The following is a 21,422-nucleotide window of genomic DNA, read 5'->3' on the forward strand; positions in this document are numbered from 1 at the left end:
TTGAGGGGGGTGTGAAGAGGAAAGGCTGGGGAAGGGAGGGAGTAGAAACACACACTTAAAACAGTCATTTCACATTGTAAAAATAAACAGCATGATTTTCTCATAACACCAAGCAGGCCTACAGCATACAAAGCAGGCTAAGTACAGGCAGACTTCAGACAGCTACTGGGTCATTAACATCTGATTTCTGCGATCTGTCCAAATTCTGGAGGTCACTTATTTTTGAGTGTCCAATTTAAGACTGTACCTTTTTTTTTTTTTTTTTTTTTTTTCCAAATAAGCCATTCTCATCACTGGAAGATTTTTCCCCTCCATGTGCTGTGCTGTTGACTCCAGAAGTGCTTGTGAAAAATTAAAAAATATTACAACTACCACATGGGAATGTGTAGGGAACTGGTTACCCCTCACTGCTTTTTTTTTTTTTAATTGGTGTAAAATCATTCTCTAAGTCAGGAAAAAGAGAACAGAGAAGAAAGGTACTAAATTCTTAAGGAAAACAGAGTATGGAGGAGGACTGACAGGAGTTAGGTTTCAGAAAGCTCAAGGAATTACCTATCCTGCTGGGTTTTAGCCCACATTAGCAGTTTCCTCTCCAAGGTCACTGGATTAAAAACCACAAGGTTTGCCTCTTATCAGAATGGCAACGTGATGTTTGGTCTGTAAGAAAGCAGAGCGTCCCCCCCCAATCTGTGTCAAACCAGATGACAGAAAACAGGTTTTCCTGCAGCTAATTCCACCTTTGACACAGATACTGCAGGACCAGGGCCAGGCAATATCCCTGACATGGGGATGTTTCTGCACCGTGGCCCAGAAACCTTTAGGGTTTGCGTCTTGTACTCATCTGCCAATCCTTGCCCTGGCTGCGCTAAGTGGTTCTCCAAAAGTAGTTCTGCAAAACAGCAAAGCATTTCTGGAGCCCTCAAACACACACACACACACGTGGAAACCTTCCATGTGAGACTCTTCACGGACAGAGGGAAGTCGAAAGCGGACAGCAATCATTTTCAAAATTAAAATAACCAAGAGAATGCAAAGAGCTACGTGTCATTATTCATGGAGGCAACATCGAAACGTCTGAGGCTGACAGATGACATAAAGAAAAGTTATTTTGCCTACCTACATAACAATGGTCAAGGTTCAGGTTCATGGCTAGTGACCCTCGCTGAGAAGTGTCTGCCCTACAACCAGCCAACCACTTTGCTTCTTTAGTGCAGCGTGAGAGCAAATGCAAGAGACCGACACAGACATTCAAAGCATCATGGATAGGGGCAGGGGTGAAAGGGTTGGTCAAGCAGCTGCAAGGAGAAAGCGAGCACTTCTAGAAAAGCTGAGGTTATTAATCGGTTTAGTATTCAGGGAAAGCCATTAGAAAAACCCTATTACCCAAATATCCCTTCAAGAAATGCTTCTGACAAAAAAAAAAAAAAACAAAAACAAAAAACAACAATCCCCCAAAAAATTCATTTGCAGGAAAAAAAACCCAAATTGTAACCAATAATCCCTTCCCGCCTCCCTCTCCGTACCCACCTCCCACCCCAGGGGGTTTTGCATCTTTGGTTTCCCCACCATTAAATGACACCCCAGTGGGATTTACAATGCATTTCCCCATTTGTTCCAGATTCCCCAACCTCCTCCCATACCCCCTCTCCCCTCCCCAGATTTTATCCCATAAAACTGGGATTTTTAGTTTTTTTTTTCTAATAAAGCAGACAGGTTACTTGAAAAATAGACAAAGGGACAAGTTACCTCTCTGCTTACCTGGAGCAAAACCAAAAAACAAACCCAAAACCCTCCTCAAGAACTTGGCACCTAAAAGGGATTGATATCCTCAAAATTTCCAACAGCAGCAAAACAAACAAAGAAAAGGTGCAGGAAGGAACAAGGAAGGGAAGAATGGAAGTTAACGCAGACTCTTCATGGAAATGTGGCAATCTTAGCCTTACATAAAATCCACTATCCCCACAACTTTCTGGGTTCTCTAAAGAACAATTCTTCTTTAATTTTTTTTCTTTTTTGACAAATGTATTTCTCTTTTGGGTTTTCTTTGAAATGCACTGGTGGGTCCAGCCCAGAACCATATCAAACCAAATCAATATTCTGTATCTTTCTGCCACGTTTAAGAATTTTCTTTTCCTTTTTTTTTTTTTTAAGCTTTAATTATCTATCTTTGGAGGTTGGGTTTGGAGGGAAGAAAAACCAAACAGGTGCAGGGAAGAAATTAACATCAAAAAACTCAGAAAAGAAGGAGAAAAAAAAACCAAAAAAACAAACAAAAAAAACACCCAACAACAAAAAACACCAACAAAACAAAGCCAAACTATCCAGCCCTGTTTTTCAATTAACAGCCCTGAGCAGTGTAAAACACTAAAAGGCTTTTGCTGGGCTACATCCAGCTCTGCCGTGTAACTTAGATAACAACTGGGGATGCTCTTGCTTTGCATTCAGCCCAGCCAAGCTACTTTCTTTCGGGAGCTGAGGGCTCATTAAAATGACCTTTCCCCACGATTATTATTTAATGAGTGCACTCTAAAACAGAAACCCCTTGTGTCTCTGGAGGAAAAGTCTCGAGTAATCTCTTTTCCCACTGAAGTACTAATGACAGGCTGATAAAAAAAAAAGCTGCAAGAAAAAAATTGGGGTGAGGGTGAGGGAGGGAAACTGCAGAGTCAAATTTAATGCAGTAATTGTCACATCCTTGAGCATCGTGGGTTACGTCTGGGCATCTGAAAAAGAAACCCTACCACCCAAAAATAGACACAAAAACTTGACGTTTATGTTTTTAAAAAATAAATTTTTTTGCCTGCACCCTGCACCCTCCTGCAGCAGCAATAAGGAGTCAGTGCCTGCACGTTTTATGTGCCTGCCTGGAGAGAGTCTATCAGGAAACAAACTGAGAAAGATAAAACCAAAAACGAATGAACAACAACAAAAAAATTAACTTAAAGGGGTTGGGGGGAAAGGGGGAAGGCCAGGCTTTATCTGGACAAAGGCAGCAGGGATATTTGAATAATAGAGAGTACCCCAGACTAGGTTAATTCCAGTTCTACTGATGGGGAGTGGGAGCAGGAGGGGGATGCAGAGCAGGATGGAGTGAAGCGGCAACCTAATCGCCTGATAAGAGACACAGCAAGAGAGACAAGGTACACAGGTTTAGTTAAAAATGAACTCGGTATGTTTAATAAAGCTTGGTAAACCAAATCGCAGTACAAACATCAAGTCACACGGCCACACAACAGTACCCCGGTAATTAAAAAAAAAAAAAAATAAAAAAAAAAAAAAAAAGGATGGGGGCTGGGGGGGAAAGAAAAAGCAAAAGCAAAAAAGGAAGAAAAAAAAGAGGGGGAAGAAACAAGAGGGGAAAAATAAAAAAGGAGGGGGAAAAAAGAAGGAGAAAAAAAGGAGGGAAAGAAGGAAAAGACAGAGAGTAATTTAAAAAGCTCCTTTCAAACTTCGACAAGGCGCATGCCAAAATAAAATAATAATAATTAAAATAATAATAATAATAGTAATAAACATAATATAATGGTGGTGGTGGCAGCAAGGAAGGAAGTGAGATTAAAACTGAAGGGAGGAAGGGAACAGGAAAGCAGGGAGAGGTGGACACTAAAACCCAGTCGATATAAAAGCTCTAAAAGAGCCAGCCAGTAAAAATATCACAACGATACAAATACAAAAAGGATAAAAAAATAACCGTTGGGGTGATAAAGCAGGCTACGCTGCCAAGGACAAAGATGGCCGCCCTGGCTCCGACCATCAAAATGGCTGACCCCGGCCCGCCAGGCCCCTCGGCCCCGCCCCGCTCCCACACGGCCGCGGCACGGGGTGCGTTTGAGGGTGCGTTTGCTATAAATTAATAACCTTGATCGAACGAGTCCTCCGAGGAGTCGCTGAAGGAAGATCCCGCCTCGGCCTCCCTCAGCAGCAGGCAGAAGGGCTGCTTCCGCCCCGCCGCCGCCTTCGGCCTCAGCGGCCGCCCGGCCACGGCCGCGCTGCGCGGGGCCGCCCTGGGGCCGCCGGCCGCTCGGCCGCCCTTCCTGCCCGTCGAGCTGTACAGGCCAGGCGGCCGCGGCTTGGCAGCGGACGGGGGCTGCGCTGGCCACTCGTCCCTCAGGGATCCCTCCTCCTCCTCCTCCGAGTCAGTATCTGTGGTCAAAGCGGGTGGGAAGAGCGTTACATCACCGAACGGGGGTTGGGGGATTTTGGGTGGGGGGGTTTTGGTGCCACCACTGTCCACCCCTGCCCAGGTGTTTCGTCACAAGCCTTGCGCTCAACCAACAGAGTAATTCGCATTTCCCTCTTTCCATCACAAATGGATGTCCTCCACCTCCTTGTCCTCCCTTAAGATCCAAGGAGTGTTTTTAGCTTGGCAGCAGAAAAATGAAGCAAACATTTCCACTATGAAAATGTCCACTGAAGGCACAGAACTGTCAACAACTGGACCATCAACCTGAATTTGTCTTGGCGATGGTGATATCCAACACTCTTGACCTGAATCTCCTTTTCTACATGAACTAGTTCTCGCAGAGGGTTTTCAACACGTGTGGATGGAACAAGCCCAGCTGCCAAGAAGGCAGGATGTCTAACTCCAAATGTCTGACTCCAAACTCTGACTGCCCCACATGCTCCACGGTGTACGCCGCAAAGGAGCAGGGACCGAGCCGCTCCTTGGTCTGTGAAGCGTGGCTTTACAAAGCTAAGCCTTGTGGGCGGTGAGAAGCTATCCAGCCATCCCTTCTGGCATCTGATGAGATGGACAAAAACCATATGGTAGCCCTGGATGCAATAGAAGTGGGTGTAAATTGTCACCTCCCCGTTTGTGGATGTGCCCTAAGCTCCACAACATTACAGACATTGTGGCTTCGCTCCCCAACTCCAACGCACAGGGTTGTGGAGAGGAAGACAAAAAGAACGGGAGGCCTGAAGCCCAAATACGCAAATTATTTTGGACACCTGACTTTTCTTAAAATTTGTGAGAGTAAGATGCTCAGTTCGTCCTTTGGATCTATGCCCTAAGTTTTTAGGACTCCAGGCAGAAAATCCTGAGGTCAGGAGGCAGAAGGACTTGGCACCAGTCCCACTTTTCCTTCTCCACATGAGCAGCCCACCAGTCATGGGAGGTGCTGCCATATGCTCAACCTGCCTCCTCGAATTCACCATGCCCGAGTGACCAAATGACAGGCTGAAGCCCTTCCCTTGAATCTACACACATCTGAAAAACCAAAGTTGAGCTGTTTCCTCAGTTGTAACAATCCTGAGCTGAGACCTGAGTGACAAAAGGGATCATTCCTACACCAGGAGACTCACTGAACAGTGGTCAGAGAGAAGCTCTCTTAGGTCTGGGAAGGAGGTTTCTTTCATGAAACCATAGTGCCAAGTGTGAAGACACTGCAAAAGCTCCCTCTGCCATGAGCCAAGGCTTTAGCTCCAGCAACAGCCCATCCTTCCTGTTCCCATTAGCTCCACAGTTCAGGAGATGTGTCTGTCCTTGGCAGTAAAGCACACTCAAGAACAGAACTGCTGGGTATTGTGCACAGCACAATAAGCCAAAGGCTGTGTTCAAGTCCAGTGGACACAATGACTCCTATTTTGCCATATAAATGGCTAATTTCATGCCAAACATTTGTTCCATTGGAGAGTTGCAAGCTCATCTTCCCCATTAGTGAAATTTCTAAACTAGTGTTGCACCAAGAGATGTATTTGTTATGCACACAAACACCCCATAAAGGTTTTAACATGGCTTTAAATAGCTGCAAGCAATGGGAAAGATGCGTGTGAAAGTGAACTGAGACCGTAACAACCACAGTCTCAGACCATAAATTCTGCCCCGATGTCTGCCTGAACTGTTAAAGACTCTATGTTTGGTTCTACTGTTTTCCCAACACTGTCAACAACCCAGATTTTTCCTTCTGTAACAGGGGTCAGTTTCTGGAACCTTGGGCACACTCTGGGTTCAGAAGTAACAATCACCACACTGGTGTGGGGTGGGGGACAAACTGATGAGACAGAGGGGAAGGCTCAACACAGCCAGCCAGGAAGCAAGCCATGACACTGCAGGGCAGGAGGATGCTCAGGAACATCAGTGGCACTGGCAGGCTTTTCCTTTCCAACAGATCCCATGGCATAACCCTAAAGCCAAGCCCACTGAACTCAACAAGGACTTCAAAAGTAAGCTACCTCCTAGAGAAGAGACTCCATCTGCTCATCTGACAGATAGAGAGTGTTTACTCCCACCAAAAGCAAGAACATGGGTCAACTTCTTTAAGTGTCTTTCCCCACTGATGATGAATACAACACAGGCCAGGAAGAGACACACTGACCGTGGCTTCCCTTGGACAGCACGATGGGCAGACAGCTCATGCTGACCCCAAAGATGCATCAGCAGTCACTGGGAGGAGAAGATCACCATTCATGAGCAAAACCCCTTTCAATAGGCCAGAAACTCCCACCACAACCCCTCCTACAGATAGAAGAGATAAAAAAGAGGTTACTTACTATAGGAGTAGCTGCTAACTTCAGATATTGCTGGTGAATGGGAAACCTTGAGCTGATTTTTGACTTTTAACCCCACCTCCATCTTCTTCATTTTGGCAGTCACTTTGTTTTTACCTTCCTTGGTGGTTTTCAGTGACAGGCCTAGGTTCTTGGCCAGGCTCTTCTCCTCCTTGCTTGGCAGAGCCTCGTGGGCTGGGAGGTACCTGCTGCCACCTCCACTGGTTTTGAGCTTTCCCCCAGAGCTGTCAGCAAACTTGAAGGGGGATTTGAGCTTGTCTTGTTTGGTGAGAGACAGGGCCTTGTCAAGCTTGCTGGCCAGCTGCTCCTGATCCGATGGCACCTTCTTCTTTTTGAGCTTTAACTGCCAAGGTGAAAGGAAGAGGCAAGGTGAACACAGAGCAGATATCATGGCAGACCTGAGAGGTTTTACTAGCCCTCCAAACTGTCTCATGCATGTAGTTACTAAAGCCTCAAGGTGATAGTCTTAGCCCCAGTTGCCATAACCCACCATAGTTCTAGGGAGGAAGAAGAGGAAGATGCCAGCAAGCAGTACAGTTTTACTCTTACTGAGCACTACAAAACTGCAAGATTAACTTAGAAAACCTGAATGCTCTCCCAAAGAAATATGTTTATAGAACAACATACTTTGGAGTTCTTTTTTCTCTACACCACCTGGTCTTTAGGGTATCTTTGGGCTGGTTTTACAAGCTTTTCTCTAAATCACAAGGATTAAAAATCTTCTTTACCCAAGACCCAGCCAAATAAATGCGGATTTCCACATAATCAACCAGCTCCAGAGGCTGGGATCCCAAAAAATCCCAAATACCTCTCAGCATGAGCATCAGCACCACTGCACTACAGCCAGAGCTGTTACATCCTTTTCAGTATTTTCTTGCTTCTTGAAAAAAGCAAATATATTTTACATGTGCTACAGCTAGATAACAGCTTCAACTCAGTACTCTGCCTGCATGCATTTTGGATTTCATCAGCAGCTTAAAGCTCCAGTAAATATCTCATTGCCTCAACATAAGCAGAAGAAAACCCTGCATTTGAAATAGCAAAGTTGTGCTCCCATTCCTCCCTTGCTTCGGGAGGTGCATTTTGCTCTCTCAATAGGCAAAGGGGTAAGTAAGACAAGCCCTGCTCTGGATCGAGAGCCAGTGCAGCACTGAATGCTTTGGCTGGCTCCAAGGCACTTGACTCTGCTGCCTTCCAAAGAGGTTCAACCTCTGCAGGCCAACATTAGACCCTCCACTGCACACAATCTTCTCTTGAGGAGCATCTAAACCCATGTGAACTGAAAGCAGACACTGAAAGATCAGGAGTCCAAGCCAACACCAGCAAAGCAGGAAAGAGATGGGGTTTTGGCCCGTGGCTCCATGTTCCCCACGAGGGCACTGACCTCATTTGAGAAGCTGGGAGCCGCATCATGCTCCTCCCAGCTTGGGTTCTTCCCTTTCATCTTGCCACTGCTGCTCTCCACATCCTCATCCTCCTCCGGGAGGGCCCCTTTGTGCCTCTTCTTCATGCCCTCACCAGTCTCAGAGTCTTCAGAGAGCAGCAAGGACTTGCTCAGTCTGCAAGCCAAGCACAGGATGGGTCAAGGTGGGGGGTGCTTTCCTCCCTGTGATCCCCACCAAGCTCAAAAGTGAGGTTAAATGTCTCTTAAGACAGTGGGGATCCTCGGCAGGAGACAAGTTTACTGTGAAGTGACAGCAGTTTGGACAAGGTTTTCCACCAAACTGGAGAGCTGAGAGCCCCTCGTGCACACTCTTGGCCACCAGGACAGAGGAGGATGCCTGAAATCAGAGACCTGCAAGGTGGTCTCTAAAAGGAAGTGCTCAGTGTCTTGATAACAGCCACCAAAAAGTGCCTGATTTGGTACAGAGCAGTAACAGGAAGGACAGACAGCTGAAGTGGCCCTTAAGATCTTTTACCACTTCTACTTCCACGGACACTGTAGGCGCACAGAGAGACTCCTGAGGCCCAGGGAGGTGCCTCACTGCCAAGACACTTGCTTTGGTTGGTTTGGTACGAGCAGGCACGTGGGGTGACAGGGAGGGACAAAGACACTGCAAGAACCGGCTCACTCCAGACTCCAAGTCGGGCCCCTTGTGAAAGGCATTTGTGATCTACGTCATTGGACTTGCTTTGGGATTTGGGGGGAAAGGAGAAGGTAAATAAATAAAAAAATAAAATAAAAAATAAAGTAGGTGAGACTATAAGCACATCTTTCCCGGCTCCCCAGCCATCTCCAGTAACTAACTGATGGATGATCAGTCAACACCTCGATTCCTACCAAGCTTCCATTTCAAGCTCTCATACGCTGCCTCCTTCACACTAAGCCTGCTGGTCAGACCACCAACACAAAGCCACTGACTCAGGGCAGCCTCCTCAGCTTCCAAGCATTTCCCCTCCCTCTATCACCTCTGCTGACCTGCACAGACAGCTAAACCAACACCTCAGGCCCTGGGCGCTGGCTGAGGGTGCACCTCCATCTCCCAGAGCAGCCTGCTCCAGCATTCCTGTGATCCAGGGACATATACACGCAACACCGTCACGCACCCACGCATGCACAGCTCTGATGCCTCCAGCCCGTCCAGCCACCCAAACACGAAGAGCAAAACACGGAGCCACCGAGAGGAGAGATTTTCAGAAGCGCCGGTCAGTGGGAGCTGGGCACCTGAATCTGATTTGTGGTCTTGAAAAGGACATTTGCAAAAACATGGAGCAGGAGGCAGCTTGGAAATGCCTTCCCACTGGAGAGGCCATCTATGGTAGGGTAGATGGCCAACACTGGTGAGATCCAAACAAGAGCAGCGCTACTTGCAAAAGAGAAAAAAGCAGAGTAGAGAATAATCCAGATGCTTGGAAGAGAGATGTCAGGCAAAACCAACTCCCACTGATTCAGGGAATAGAGAGGAAGTCAGAAGAAACACAGCAGAAAGGTCCTACAAAGTAGATGGTCTGGAATAGCCCTGTCCTTCCCAGCTTTGACACCAACATCCCCGCAACTGGCTCTACAGCACCTGACTGCACCACCTGCTCTCCTGAAAGCACACCAGGACAACACTCCCCAGCTCCAAAAGCTCACCGACAGCTCCCTGCCAGCCGTATCACCTCACAGCTGCTCAACTCCACCTGTCCTACCTGCACCCAACACCAGACACGTGCTCTGCCTGCGGGCAGGGAGGACACTGGCACTGCATTCGCACCGTAAGGACACACTCACGTTACCGGCACGCGCTTCACCGCTGCAGCCAGCGGCCGGTAACGAGCCCCGCTGCATCCGAGATGCTCTCCCCAAGTCAGACCCTGGCGCAGCAACCCTGCCGTGTTCCCGTCTTCCCCAAATTCCAGCCTTACTTTCCACTCTTGCTGTCACTCTTCCCTCTCTCCTTAATGGGTGACAGAGCGCTTGATCCAAGTTTCCTCTTCCTGGGCCTTCCAGGGCCTCTTCTCGCCAAGCTTCTACTTTTCTCGTCATGCTTTTCCCTTTAAAAAAACCACACGCTTCACTGTTAACCAAGGCAACAAAAAAAAAAAAAAAAGGCAAAACCAAAAAAAAAAAAAAAAAAAGCAAAAGTAAATTTTGCAACCAAAAAGCAAAACGAACAGGGAAAAAATAAAGAAAATAAATCCAAAAAGAAGAAAAAGGGAAAATAATTAAAAGAAAGCAAGCAAGAACAGGAGCCAACCCAGAACCTTCGCCTGCCACCAAACTGCTAAACTGAGCTGCTGAAGCCAAGGTTGTCTCTAACACAGTCTCCCAGCTGCAGTCACCAGTTACCAGGTTGTTGTGTCACATAGCCTAGGAGTGTGCTGTGCAAAGCTCTGGCGGGATGTACCAGGAGGAGAGGAGAGGAGAGGAGGCAGGGAGGGACGGAGGGCAGTTTTCTCTCCCGGGCCGAGAGGCAGCCAAAGTGCCCAGCTGGAAAAAACCAAGACTTGGGTGAGCAGCCTTGTGACTTACTCGGAGTCCCTGCGGCGCTGCAGCTTCACCAGCTCCCGCTGCTTCTCCTTGTAGCGCCGCTGCAGCTCCGCCAGCCGCATCCTGTAGTCCAGCTCCATCGCGTCCATGTTCTCGATGGCCGATTTGATGGAGTACATCTGGGGTGGGGAGGCAAGAGAGGGTCAGGACACGTCCAGGGGGTGCACACTGGGTGTCCTGGCAATGGCCAAGGTGTGCAGCCTGGCAGAAAGCCCCTCGTGCTGAGAGGGGAGCAGACACCCCTTGCCCACCAGCACAGCCTCAGAGTGGTACTCAAGAAAACCAGCAAAGCAAAGATGTTTGTCCTGATGCACAGGATGGCATCAGCTCTGAGGAACTGCAACCCTGGAAGAGAAGCCGCAGGATAAGATACTCTTTCACCTTGTTTAAAAAGACAGATCACAATATACCCTGTCTTGGAATACTTACTTGTTCTGTACAAAATAATTTATCAGTCTCTTCCATAGGGAAGAGCCTGCAAATTAAAAGTAAACAAGGAAAAACCCTCCTGCCACTATTTTTATTTATCCTCTGGCCAAAACAGTAACACACAGGTTTCACATTAAAAACATCACCTCCGGGGCTGCTGAGGGCCCTGCTGAACTTTGATTCACAAACAAGGGAAGAACCTAAATTCCAGCCCACGGACTCCTGTGCAGCCAGGAATGTGACACGAGGGAACAACCAGCTCATTCTGCTGAATGCAGAGGGGCAGCACGAGCCAGCATGAGCCCCCAGACTGGGGCTGGGACAGTGAGTTGTGTGAGTGGAGGCACCGGGGCTTTCCAGGCTCAGCCACACTAAGAGCTACTCACTGGTTCATCTTTCTTCTGCATCCAGCTGTACTTTTTGTTGGGATTCAGCTCTCGAGGCAGCCGGATGGTTTTCAGACTTTCCATAAAGGGGGTGGAAAGTACTTCCATGAGCATGTGGGTGCTGGCAGCCAGCAAACTCTCCAGCGTTGGCCGGACAGGGAAACTCTCTGGACCTGCTGGGAAGAACAGAGTAAAAGCTATAGAAGATCACATTCCACCACTGCTTCTCCAACAGGCACAGAGAGGGGCTGATGGCCCTGTCTCGACTATGGCTGCCCAAGGAGCCCCCCAGCCACCCTTGGCCCACGCTTGAGATCTCCTGTTGTACTCAGCCATGGTGTAACTGGCAGTTCCCATCACTTCTCACCTCAGGAAGTTACTGGAAGGTGAGACTCTTTTCAGGACCTGCCAAGCTCTTGGAAAGCATCATCTGGAGCTACTGGGGCCTCTGATGCCAAACCCCAACAGACTGTGGACTCAGTGCCTGCCAGAAGGGTGTTACCCTGGCAGCTCTCAGCAACTGGGGCTCTGTTTCCACTACACATACCACAAGCTGTCTAGACATGGCGAGGGCCTTTGGAAGGGAGAGCAGTACAAAAGCCACACGTAGCTCAGCCTGCTGCAACAAAAACCCTGCTCCAACCCCATCCGAAGTACCAGCCACTCCTCCAACTCAGAGCAACGCTCTCCTGGCTGAGGCTGTAAGAGATCCCACCTGTGACTCTGTTCCTCTGCCCACATGGAGAGCACAGGGACCATAAGCTGGGAGACCCAGTATGGTCCGAAGTTGACCAGACTCCCCACTCGCAACTTACTTTGCATTTCTTGCTTCCGTTTCTCCAGCTCCATCTCTGCAATTTCACTCAGCAAAGTGATCCCTTGCAGGAAGGAGTGCTCCAGGGTCTGGTCAGTTAACACCTCCACCTTCATCTGGGGTGGAGTGACAGTGGTGGTAGTCAACAGGGAACAAGCCTGAGGCATTTCTGTAGCAGCCACCAAAGCATTCATCCCAGCGAGTGGGTCACCCGGCTTGATGTCCAGATCTGGGATTTGGCAAGTGATTGCCTCTTCTGTGTAGGAAGGGATCTCTGGCCCCTGCTCCCCCTCCTCAGGAGGCAGGCTGGGAAACTCCCTCGCCCGGGGCACATCAGCGCTCTGCAGATCCATGGCTACAGAGGCCTCCTCCCGCTGGGGCGTCAAGTCCATCTCCGGGGGCTCGCTCTCCGCATGCACGAGCAAACCGTCATAGTCCATGTGCATGGAGCAGGTTTCTGCTCCACTCCCGCTCTCTGCCTCAGCCTCTGCTTCTGCAGGACAGGCCACAACCTGGTAAGGAGGTGGGCAGCTCTGCAGGTCTTCCTGGTCCTGCTCCATAGCACCCAGGGCTTCACCTTGGTGCAACAGGAGATTGCAACTGTCCACATTCTGCACTGGGACGGCTGCAGAGGTGGTGATGTTCAGAGTCCCCATGTCCTGCTCACAGATGCTTTCTTGGCTCTCCTCCATCTGCACCTCTGATTTCACCCTCTCTTCCAAGGATTCCTCTTCTGCTGCTGCTTGCATGGGCTCTAGGATTTTGGACGGAGACAGGTGGATGGGTTTGACCTCTGAGGAAAGATCCATGTGCTCAGAGCCTTCAGCAGGCAGCGGGACGTCAGGAGCCAGGCCGTCCGCATCAGATGCTGCGGGGGGCTGGAGGAGGTAGGGATAGTGTCTTCCAAAAGAGGGAGGCAGGGACTGGAATGGGTATCCAGGGGGGATCTCTGCAAGATATGAGAAGGGACAGACTGTGTAATGGCTGGGTGTCCAAAGCACCTTCTCTCTCATTAAGGCATAGAGCTGGTTCCCTTTGCTTCCATCATCTCTGGTCTCTTCCTGTTCTCAAGCAGTAGCTGCTCTGGGCACCTCTCTCCTGACCAAGTTGTCACAGGCAGCACCCCAGAGGTCCCTTCTGCCCCTTGCCAGCACTTTCATGCGACTGGAGAGAAATCTGCCTCCTGCATCCTCTCCCACTGGGACTCCAGCCCTGGAAGAACCAACCCAGGCTCGGCCCAAGGGAAGAAGAGAGCCTACAGCCCCAGGCATCCAGGCATCAATCCCAGTCCATCACACCAGCCCTGCTCCTCCCCTCTCCCCTGCCTTTTAGAGGAGCTATGTGGCTTTCCCTAGGGGAAGGGACAGAAGCAGGAAAGAGCCGAGGAGAAAAAGGGAGGCAGGCACAAACACAACGGGACTCTGCCAAAGCAGGGCTCTCTTACCTGGGAACAAGGCCTGATATGGACCAGCAGCCTCTTTTTCCAGCTCCAGGTCTTTCTTCTCCACGGTCTCGGGCACCTCTTCCTTTGGAGGGATGGCAGGGGCAGGGGGTGGAGAGGCAGGGGGCGGGCTGGAAGGATGGGAGCTGGGGGTGGCAGGGTAGGAGTAGGCTGGCTGCGAAGGTGGCTCCTCCATCTTTTGGATCACCTCAGCTTTGAGCACAGACACGGGTGAGGCCCTGGGAGAGAGGGGAGGTGGACTCACAGCCTTGCTGTAGGACGTGGAGGCGCTGGGAGACAGCACGGGTGGTTTTCGGTGCACCAGTCCCGGGGCAGAGGAGGAAAGGCCTGATTTGGCACTGTCCAGGCTCCGTTTTGTCACCTTCTCCTCCATGTCCACACGCTGCTCGTTTGCCTTTAACCTCTCCTGTGACAAGAACAGAGCAAAACTCAGCACAACATCTGGAAAGTGGCACTGACCTACCACCAAGCAAGACCAAAACAAGGTCTGATCAAATATACAGTGGAATAAAACCCACGTCCCCCAGTGCAAGACCGTTTGAAGACCAGCCTGATGAAGGATGACACTGATCTACAATAGCTTTGTTACAAATTCCCAGCTCCAGGAATCATGAGAAGGACGTCTCAGATTTCATTTGCATCTAAAGCAAACCATTTCTATTTCCAAGCCTCCAGTCTAGCAAGCCCACATGTAAAATAAAGGCTGAAAACCAGAGGACCACTATAAAAATGAATGGGTGTAAAACACCCAAATGAAAGCTCATGACTTCCAAAACCTTTTCATGAATGGGAGCTCTCTCCAGGAGCCATTGCGATTGCTGCCAAGTCCTGCAGCTGCTTCTCTGACCTGCTCAGGAGGTTTGTTTGGAGGTGACCAGGGAGAAAACCACTCAACTATACAGAGACATCAGCACTGCTCAATGCCTCTACACAAACCCCTCCAAAACCCGCTCTAACGGCAGGATACACCAAATGCCTCATATCCCAGAGACCAGGATCATCCGACCCACCCCTACCCTTGAAGCACACTTGCCACACAGGCACAGCTGCATTTTCCCCCCAGCCACTCCAACCTCAGGTTCATTTCATGGCCAAGCAAGAAGTTCTTGAAAACATACCACGAGCTGGGCACTCCTCTGCAGCTCCATGGCGTGGGCTGCTTGCTGCTGCAGGATGTACAGCTCGTGCTGCCGCAGCAGCTGCTGATGGGAGAGGAGCTGGAGCTGGTGAGCGTGCTGGAGGGAGCTCCTGGTCGGGGGGTACATAGCGGGCCACAGCGGGGGTGCCCGGTCCATCAGCTCTGCTGCGGGATGAGCAGAGGTGCAGTCAGGGAGACAGCAGGGTAAGGATGGATACAGGATTCAAGATCACTGAGGGAAATAATCTCTACAGCCTCAGAGTGTAGGGGATACCAAACACTGGGCTGTGCAGAAATACAACCAGAAACCAGAGGGGAAAGTGTGCTGTGTTCCCTTCTGCTGCCCTAAATCCCACCAACCCTGCGCTCTAGGGCACTGGACTTGCTTTACTCTCCAGCCCCTGGTTTGACTGTCGATGCCAGAGCCTATGAATAGGACTCAAACTCTGCAGGGTCCTGCAGGGGATGAAGAGCCACTGCTGAAGACTACATGTTTCTATCTCCAAAACACACCTAAGAAGAGGCCTGCTCACACCCACCCTACAGCTGTGGCTGCTGGTCCCCACAGGTAGGTATGATCCTCTCTTGCTCTCTCCAAAGTCTGTTTTCCCCACAGCTGTCAAAGAACGGTCCTCAGGGACAAGCTCACATCCTTACCAAAGTGTGGCAAGTGCTCGCTGGGGATCACAACAAGCTGCCCTGACTGTGGGTCTCTGGCAAACTGGTAGGCGGAAGGGAGAGCTCCCCCCATGGCAGGGGGGAAGCCTGGAGTCATGCCCTGGTGCAGGGAAGGGTGACCAAGTCCTGGAAGAAAAAACAGCAAAGTTACAACTCAGGGGATGCAGACAGCTCTCACCCACACCAGAAGTCGTCTACTGCTCCAAAATATCCCCTTCCCTCTTCCCTGAGCTCATCAAACAGCCTCACTGGGCTGTAGCAACACTCTTCCCTGGATTTCATTGGTGTGAACACCCTCAGGACACTGCTCCCTCCCAGGACACTCACCATAGGGATGGCCAGCCAGCCACATGGAGGGGCTCCCTGTCCTGGGGAGCCAGGGGTGGGCTGCCAGGTGCGAAGCCGGGTCTGCAGACCAGCGCCCGGAGCCCGCCAGGGCTGGGCCTCCCGTCACCATGAGGTTGGAGTTCAAACCGTTAGTGGCGCAGCTGGAGGGGTGTATTCGGGCAAAATCTGCCAGCTCCTTGCTTTCTCTGGGGATGGAGGAGGCAAAAGAGAGAGTGAGAGAGGGTCCAAGTGATGGAGGAGTCCAGGAGCATGGACCAGCCTGCAGAACCAGTGTTTGCAAACCAGGATCAGTCACTCAAGGACAGCTGTGATGGAGGTGTCACATCCAGAATAAAACATTCCATCTCTCCAGCCCTTTGGAGCAGGCATGGATTTGCAGCTGTCTATCAGGATTGCTCTGCTGAGGACTTAGGACTTGCCCACAGCCCCGTGTACCTTACTCAGCTTCCCTCTCTACACCAGCAGGTTCAGTGCCAGCACCTACACCAGAATGGACGCAATCCTGTCTCCTCTCTGGACTGGTTGTCCCTGAGCTCAGCTTGTGACACTATGGCAAAAGATCTCACCTCCCTCCAACCCTCACCTGAGCAGCTTCTCCTGATCCCGCTCCAAGCGCCCTGCCAGGAGGTGGCTGTCCCGGTGGCGGCTCCTCTCGTCCCCACAGTCATCTTCAGAGCGTCCGTGCCCTAAGAGACAACCCAACACCATCAGACAGGAGAAATGGTCTGGAGAAAGCTGTCCCCTCTCCTCTGGGCATGGAGTACATGAGAACCAGTATACCCAAACACCAGTGTCCACAAGGATGTTCCAGATTCAGATCCTGAAAGCCAGGGAAAGGCTCGCTGCATGATCGAGATATTCTCACTAAAGCAATATTCTCCTGGTAGCACCCAAGTACATGTGTTCTGAGGTTCATGTCTCCAGGACATCAAGGGACTGCTTGCCACACCTGCTTGGTCTCCCAGGAGAGCACAGCTACCAGCCTGGGAGCAACAGGATCAAAGGGACCACTGTGGCAGATTTCCCATCCCAGCAAGAGCCGAGATGCAGCTAAATACCTGCATCAAACCAACACAGTCCTGCTCAGCACATCTCAGAGAGGGGAAGGATTTTATCTCTGCACTTTCTGAAGCACCTTCTGATCTTGTAAATCAGTCTGGGAGCACTGAGTATGCTCTGAATCCCTGTGCTTCTGCAACAGGCAGAACCAACAATAGAGACCCTCACAAAACCAGCACGCTCCACTCCGCAATTCAACCATGAGCAGGAATCTGCATCCCCCTGGAGACATGCAACAAGAAAGGGTCTGATGAGGCAGGGACACATATGGCAGATGAGGGCAGGAATCCAAACGGGGGGGCTGGATGTTTGGCTAGAGAAACCACTTGTCCACAATCAGCACAGCTCTTGCAAATACAGCCTGGCACGGTAGCAGCTGCATCTGCGAGAGGTTAGGAGGCACCTTCACAGGAGTGAGCAGCAGAGCCTCGCTTGGCTCTGCCAGGACCAGGTATTGAGGGCTCCATTCCCCTTATCCAAGGTCTTCACTCCAGCTGCCTGATTTACTCTTGTTTTTCCCTGGTTTTTTCACTAGCTTCTTTCTTGCGTACTCATTTTTCACACAATTCCCTGTTGCCCCTCTCTGCACTATGCTTTGGTGGTACAATGCACCCCTAAATCCCAGCCCTGCTTCCAGAGAGCACTCAGCCTTGCAGGACTGCACCCCAGGAGCCCTTCCCAGGGTCCTAGCTCTCCTGTCTGGATATGGTTTGGCACATGGGAAAACATCTCGGAACATCAAGTCTATTCTGCTGACAGGCAGTCTTTTCAAGGAGAGCTCTAGTGTGTATTTCCACAAACCTGGACAGCCCATGGGTTTTTTTGCTGTCAAGTCTCCAATTCCCTCAGCTTTTACTGTCAGAAGGAATCCAGGAACAAGACAAAATCTCTCCCAGCTCCTTTCCCCCAGGCTCCTTCCACAAGCCCCAGGCAGAAAACAAAGATGCTTTAAAACCTGGCACACAGCTCTCCCTCCCCAAGGACTTTCCAGGGTCACCACATCTCCCTCACAGCCTGCCAGGACAACACGTGCAGCCCAACCAACCCCAACCAGCCCCACCTTGACTCACTGAATGATGCCCCACACAGCCTCCGTTGCTCACTTTTACTCCCCAACCTCCACAGCACAGGGGCTCACAAATCCCTTCGGAGGCCAAACATCTTCCACTGCCTCTCTGCCAGCATTCCCTTTCCACACCTTAGCCCAGGTTTTCCCCCTTTGGAGCCTCTTTTCCTATTTTTCTCCCCAGTCAATGCCCAGCTGTCTCTTCGGTGTTAGCAGTATGGAGCAATTCCTTGGAGAGCTCACAGCCTCCCTTCCTTCCTTGGCATAAGGTGAGTAGACCCCCACCCGCAGCCTTTCATTAGAAATGTGTTATTTTATCATGTCTCCTTCCTCTCCTATCTACACTAATTATGCTCCATTATTTCTAGACGAGTTTATCATCTTTTTTCCACCTCCCCCCCCCCGCCCCAATCCAAACACAAAAACTGAAGGACCTCTAAATCCCACCCAGCCTCCATCCCACCAACAGGACAGTCCCTTTTCTGGACAGAACGATGATTGTCCAGACAGTGAATGATCATTCTGTCTATATATATGAACATGACGCACGGACTGCATAGAAAAATTCAATCAGTTATGCATGGAGGAAAGGCTTAGGTCCGTTCCCTTGACAACCAACGCCCGGTACTAAATACTTGCATTTTACTTGCCAAATACTACAGATTAGCCAACTAAAGCCTGCTTTCTCCTTCTTAAAAGGTCTAAACATTCAAGCACCGTCCACTCAGCGCAAGCAAGCTAATGTTATTAGACGAATATCTCCTGGCACACAAAAGGGGGGGCAGCATTTGGGGGGCGAGAGGAGGAGAAAAGCAGTCTTGTTTTCTGTCTGAAAGCCAACTGCATCACTTAGCAACGAGCCCAGAGGCCTGCCAGAATTCAACCCTTGTTTGCAGCCTTTTAGTTCGGCTCAGTAAATTACATTTAACGCAAGCTGGGAGCGTCTGGGACGATTGAACGGCTGAACAAACAGCTCCCTGTGCTGCCCACGAGGTCCTCGGCCGGCTCCCGCCCGGCTGTGGGGAGGGCGCTGGGAGGCGATGGGAATGGGGAGAGGGGCTGCTGCCTGAGGGAAACTGCTTCTTGCCACTGAAGTTCGGGAGAGGGGGGCAAAAGCAGAAAAATGGGGAAGGCAAGGGCTAAAAATGGAAAGCCGACCATTGCTCGCCAGCCGCTTGCTTTGGCATCGCTCCTAGGCACACCAGAGCCCCGTGCCGGGCAGCCCCCGGAGTTATCTCGCTATACAAGGCAAGCAGAGATCCAGAATCTCTCTGGTGCCATTCTCCTCCTGCCAGCACCACAGCTTAAATCAAAAACATGAGATTACGACACCAGCACAAAGGTGGTTCGAGTGGTTTCTCTGTCACTCCTTTTGCTAATGGATCAAACTCATGGAGCAGGATTGTCCTCAGAGGCGGCCAGAGGGGACAGAAGCGGGGACAGGGGACTGACACAGGGCGTCTTGCTTCCCATTGTGGATTACAACATGTCCTCGGCTGGCAAGGGAGGCAAACGCAGCTGAAGATGCCAAATTCAGTTCATGGCACACAGCCTGAACTGGGTGGCTGCTCTTCCCAGGGAAGCCCTGAGAGAAGCCCTAGAGAACCTACCTTTGATGCTGCTGAGAGACAGCGAGCGATCCCGGTCTGCCAAGCTGGGCCCCAGCTTGCTGCTGCTGCTGCTGCTGCTGTTGTCCTTCTGCCGGGCCACAGCCACAGCAATGCCAACAGGCAAGTGCCTCACCTCCACCTCGCCCTGGGAGCCGATGCTCTCACGGCCGAAGGATTTGGCACTCTCGGGTCTCTCAGGGTCCCTCTTTAGCTGCTTTGCAGGCTGCTGCAGCAGCAGCTGCTGCACCTTGGAGGCTCCCAGCTGTGCAGAGTCCAACTTCACGTTGCCCAAACCCCCAAAGGGGCTCTTCTTGCCGCAGCTCTGCCGGGACGCCGTCTCCTTGGCAAAGCTGCCGCTGTACTTGATGAGGCTCTGCATGGCGGAGCCTTCTCCGTGCGAGGCGGGGTGCAGGACATCTGCGGCGCCCCGCGAGCCCACCACCGAGGACCGCGGCAAACCGCTGGGGTCAAGGTAGACCTTCTTGGCTTCCTCCTCCACCCGGCTGACGTGGTTGTGCTGCGCGGCCAGCACCGCCATCTGCGTGGTGGCAAAGTTGCCCATCTCAAAGGGCTTCCACTTCTGCTCGGGCGGTTTCAGCTGACCGTGGTCCAGGTGCTGCCGGGAAGAGTCCAAAGTGCCGTAGACCTTTGCTGCTTCTTTGGAGCTGGATCGCTGGAAGCGGTCCCGCTCGCAGGGGCGATGCTCTGCCTCTGGGCTCGGCTTCAGCAAATCCTTGGAGGCCAGGAACTCCCTGCTCTCTGGAGAGCCCAGTCCCGGCCGGTTGAGGAAGGGCTCTGAAGTGACCTGTCTCTTCAGTGCCATGGAGTTTGTCCTGATCACCGAACCCTTCTCTCTCAGAACCTCCATCCTTTTGGCATCACTGTGACAAGAAAAGTCCTGGGACAAGAGTGTGCGGGAGGCATCTGCAAGGCACCGCTCCGTGGGTGACTGCAGCACCCCCACCTTGCCAAGGTCCTTGTCCTTCCCCTTGTTGTCACGGGCCTGGGAGGCGATTTGGATGGGCCCGCTCCTCTCGTCGTAGGCTTCGACCGAAGGCACGAAGGTGGGGGCGATTACTTTGTGCTCCCTCCCCAGCTCCTTGGCCGGTGGGAAGATGGTGTACATGCTGGAATGGACGGGCTGCGGAGGGAATGTTGTGGCCGGCGTCATCTTCCCCGTCTGCGAGGGGTGTGGGGATGGACAGCTACAGGAGATGTGCAAAGCGCCCACGGAGGGCAGGAGGGGCTCCCCCCGCTTCAGCCGCTCCGCGTGGGCGTGCGCAGAAGGCCTCATGTTCTCATCGTGCCGAGCGGGATCCTTGGCACAGCGGTCCTGCTCGGCACCCAGGACCTTCAGCATGGGGTCCCCGCCGCCGTTGCAGTTGCTGAGGGAAGAGCTCTGCAGCGGGTTCTTGGACTTGGGCTCCCCACTGCCTGCGCCCCGATTTGGCATGTGCTCAGCCAGGAATGGCGAGAGACGCTCGCCGACCTTCACTGCCTTCTCCACCACGCTCACTTTCCGGTCACTGTCGGGTTTGGTGTCCTGCGTGAGGTCGACCACGCTGCGGGGTCGGGGCTCCTCCTTCGTCTTGCTCTCCTTCTTGGCAAAGGGCAGGGACAGATCGCTCCGGCACGCCCGCTCCTTCCCACCGGGCTCTTTCAGGCCTTCTTTCGAGCTCTTGTGCAGCTGCCCAAGGTCCTTTTCCCGGAGCAAAGTGCTCGACGTGTGGCTGCCCACGGTCCTTGAGAGGGGAGGCTGCGGGTGCAAAGCGGACTGGCCTGCATGGCTGGACAGGTAGAATCCATCTGCAGAGTAAAAGCAACCAAAATTATCACAGGCTTCCAACCCCTTCAGTCCTACACAGAGACAGGCAAGGGGTGGCAAACCAGAAAAGAATGGATTTCAAAGATGTCTTAAACAAAAATGCCCAGGGCAAGGAGATTAAGCA

At 51.4% G+C, this 21,422-nt stretch overlaps 1 protein-coding gene across 1 annotated transcript in view; it reads right to left on the bottom strand.

Moving 5' to 3' along the window:
* TNRC18 (trinucleotide repeat containing 18) overlaps positions 1-21,422 on the bottom strand; it is a 54,848-nt gene that overhangs the window by 16,262 nt on the left and 17,164 nt on the right. Inside the window, 13 exon segments of the mRNA XM_040079540.1 lie at positions 3,859-4,143; positions 6,493-6,853; positions 7,895-8,069; positions 9,859-9,987; positions 10,466-10,602; positions 11,299-11,471; positions 12,114-13,061; positions 13,557-13,980; positions 14,693-14,877; positions 15,370-15,516; positions 15,718-15,923; positions 16,322-16,424; positions 19,474-21,279. Of these exon segments, the coding sequence (XP_039935474.1) occupies positions 3,859-4,143; positions 6,493-6,853; positions 7,895-8,069; positions 9,859-9,987; positions 10,466-10,602; positions 11,299-11,471; positions 12,114-13,061; positions 13,557-13,980; positions 14,693-14,877; positions 15,370-15,516; positions 15,718-15,923; positions 16,322-16,424; positions 19,474-21,279 (5,079 nt within the window).

The sequence above is a fragment of the Hirundo rustica genome, chromosome 15 (genome assembly GCF_015227805.2).
Source record: "Hirundo rustica isolate bHirRus1 chromosome 15, bHirRus1.pri.v3, whole genome shotgun sequence".
NCBI classification, from domain to species: Eukaryota; Metazoa; Chordata; class Aves; order Passeriformes; family Hirundinidae; genus Hirundo; species Hirundo rustica.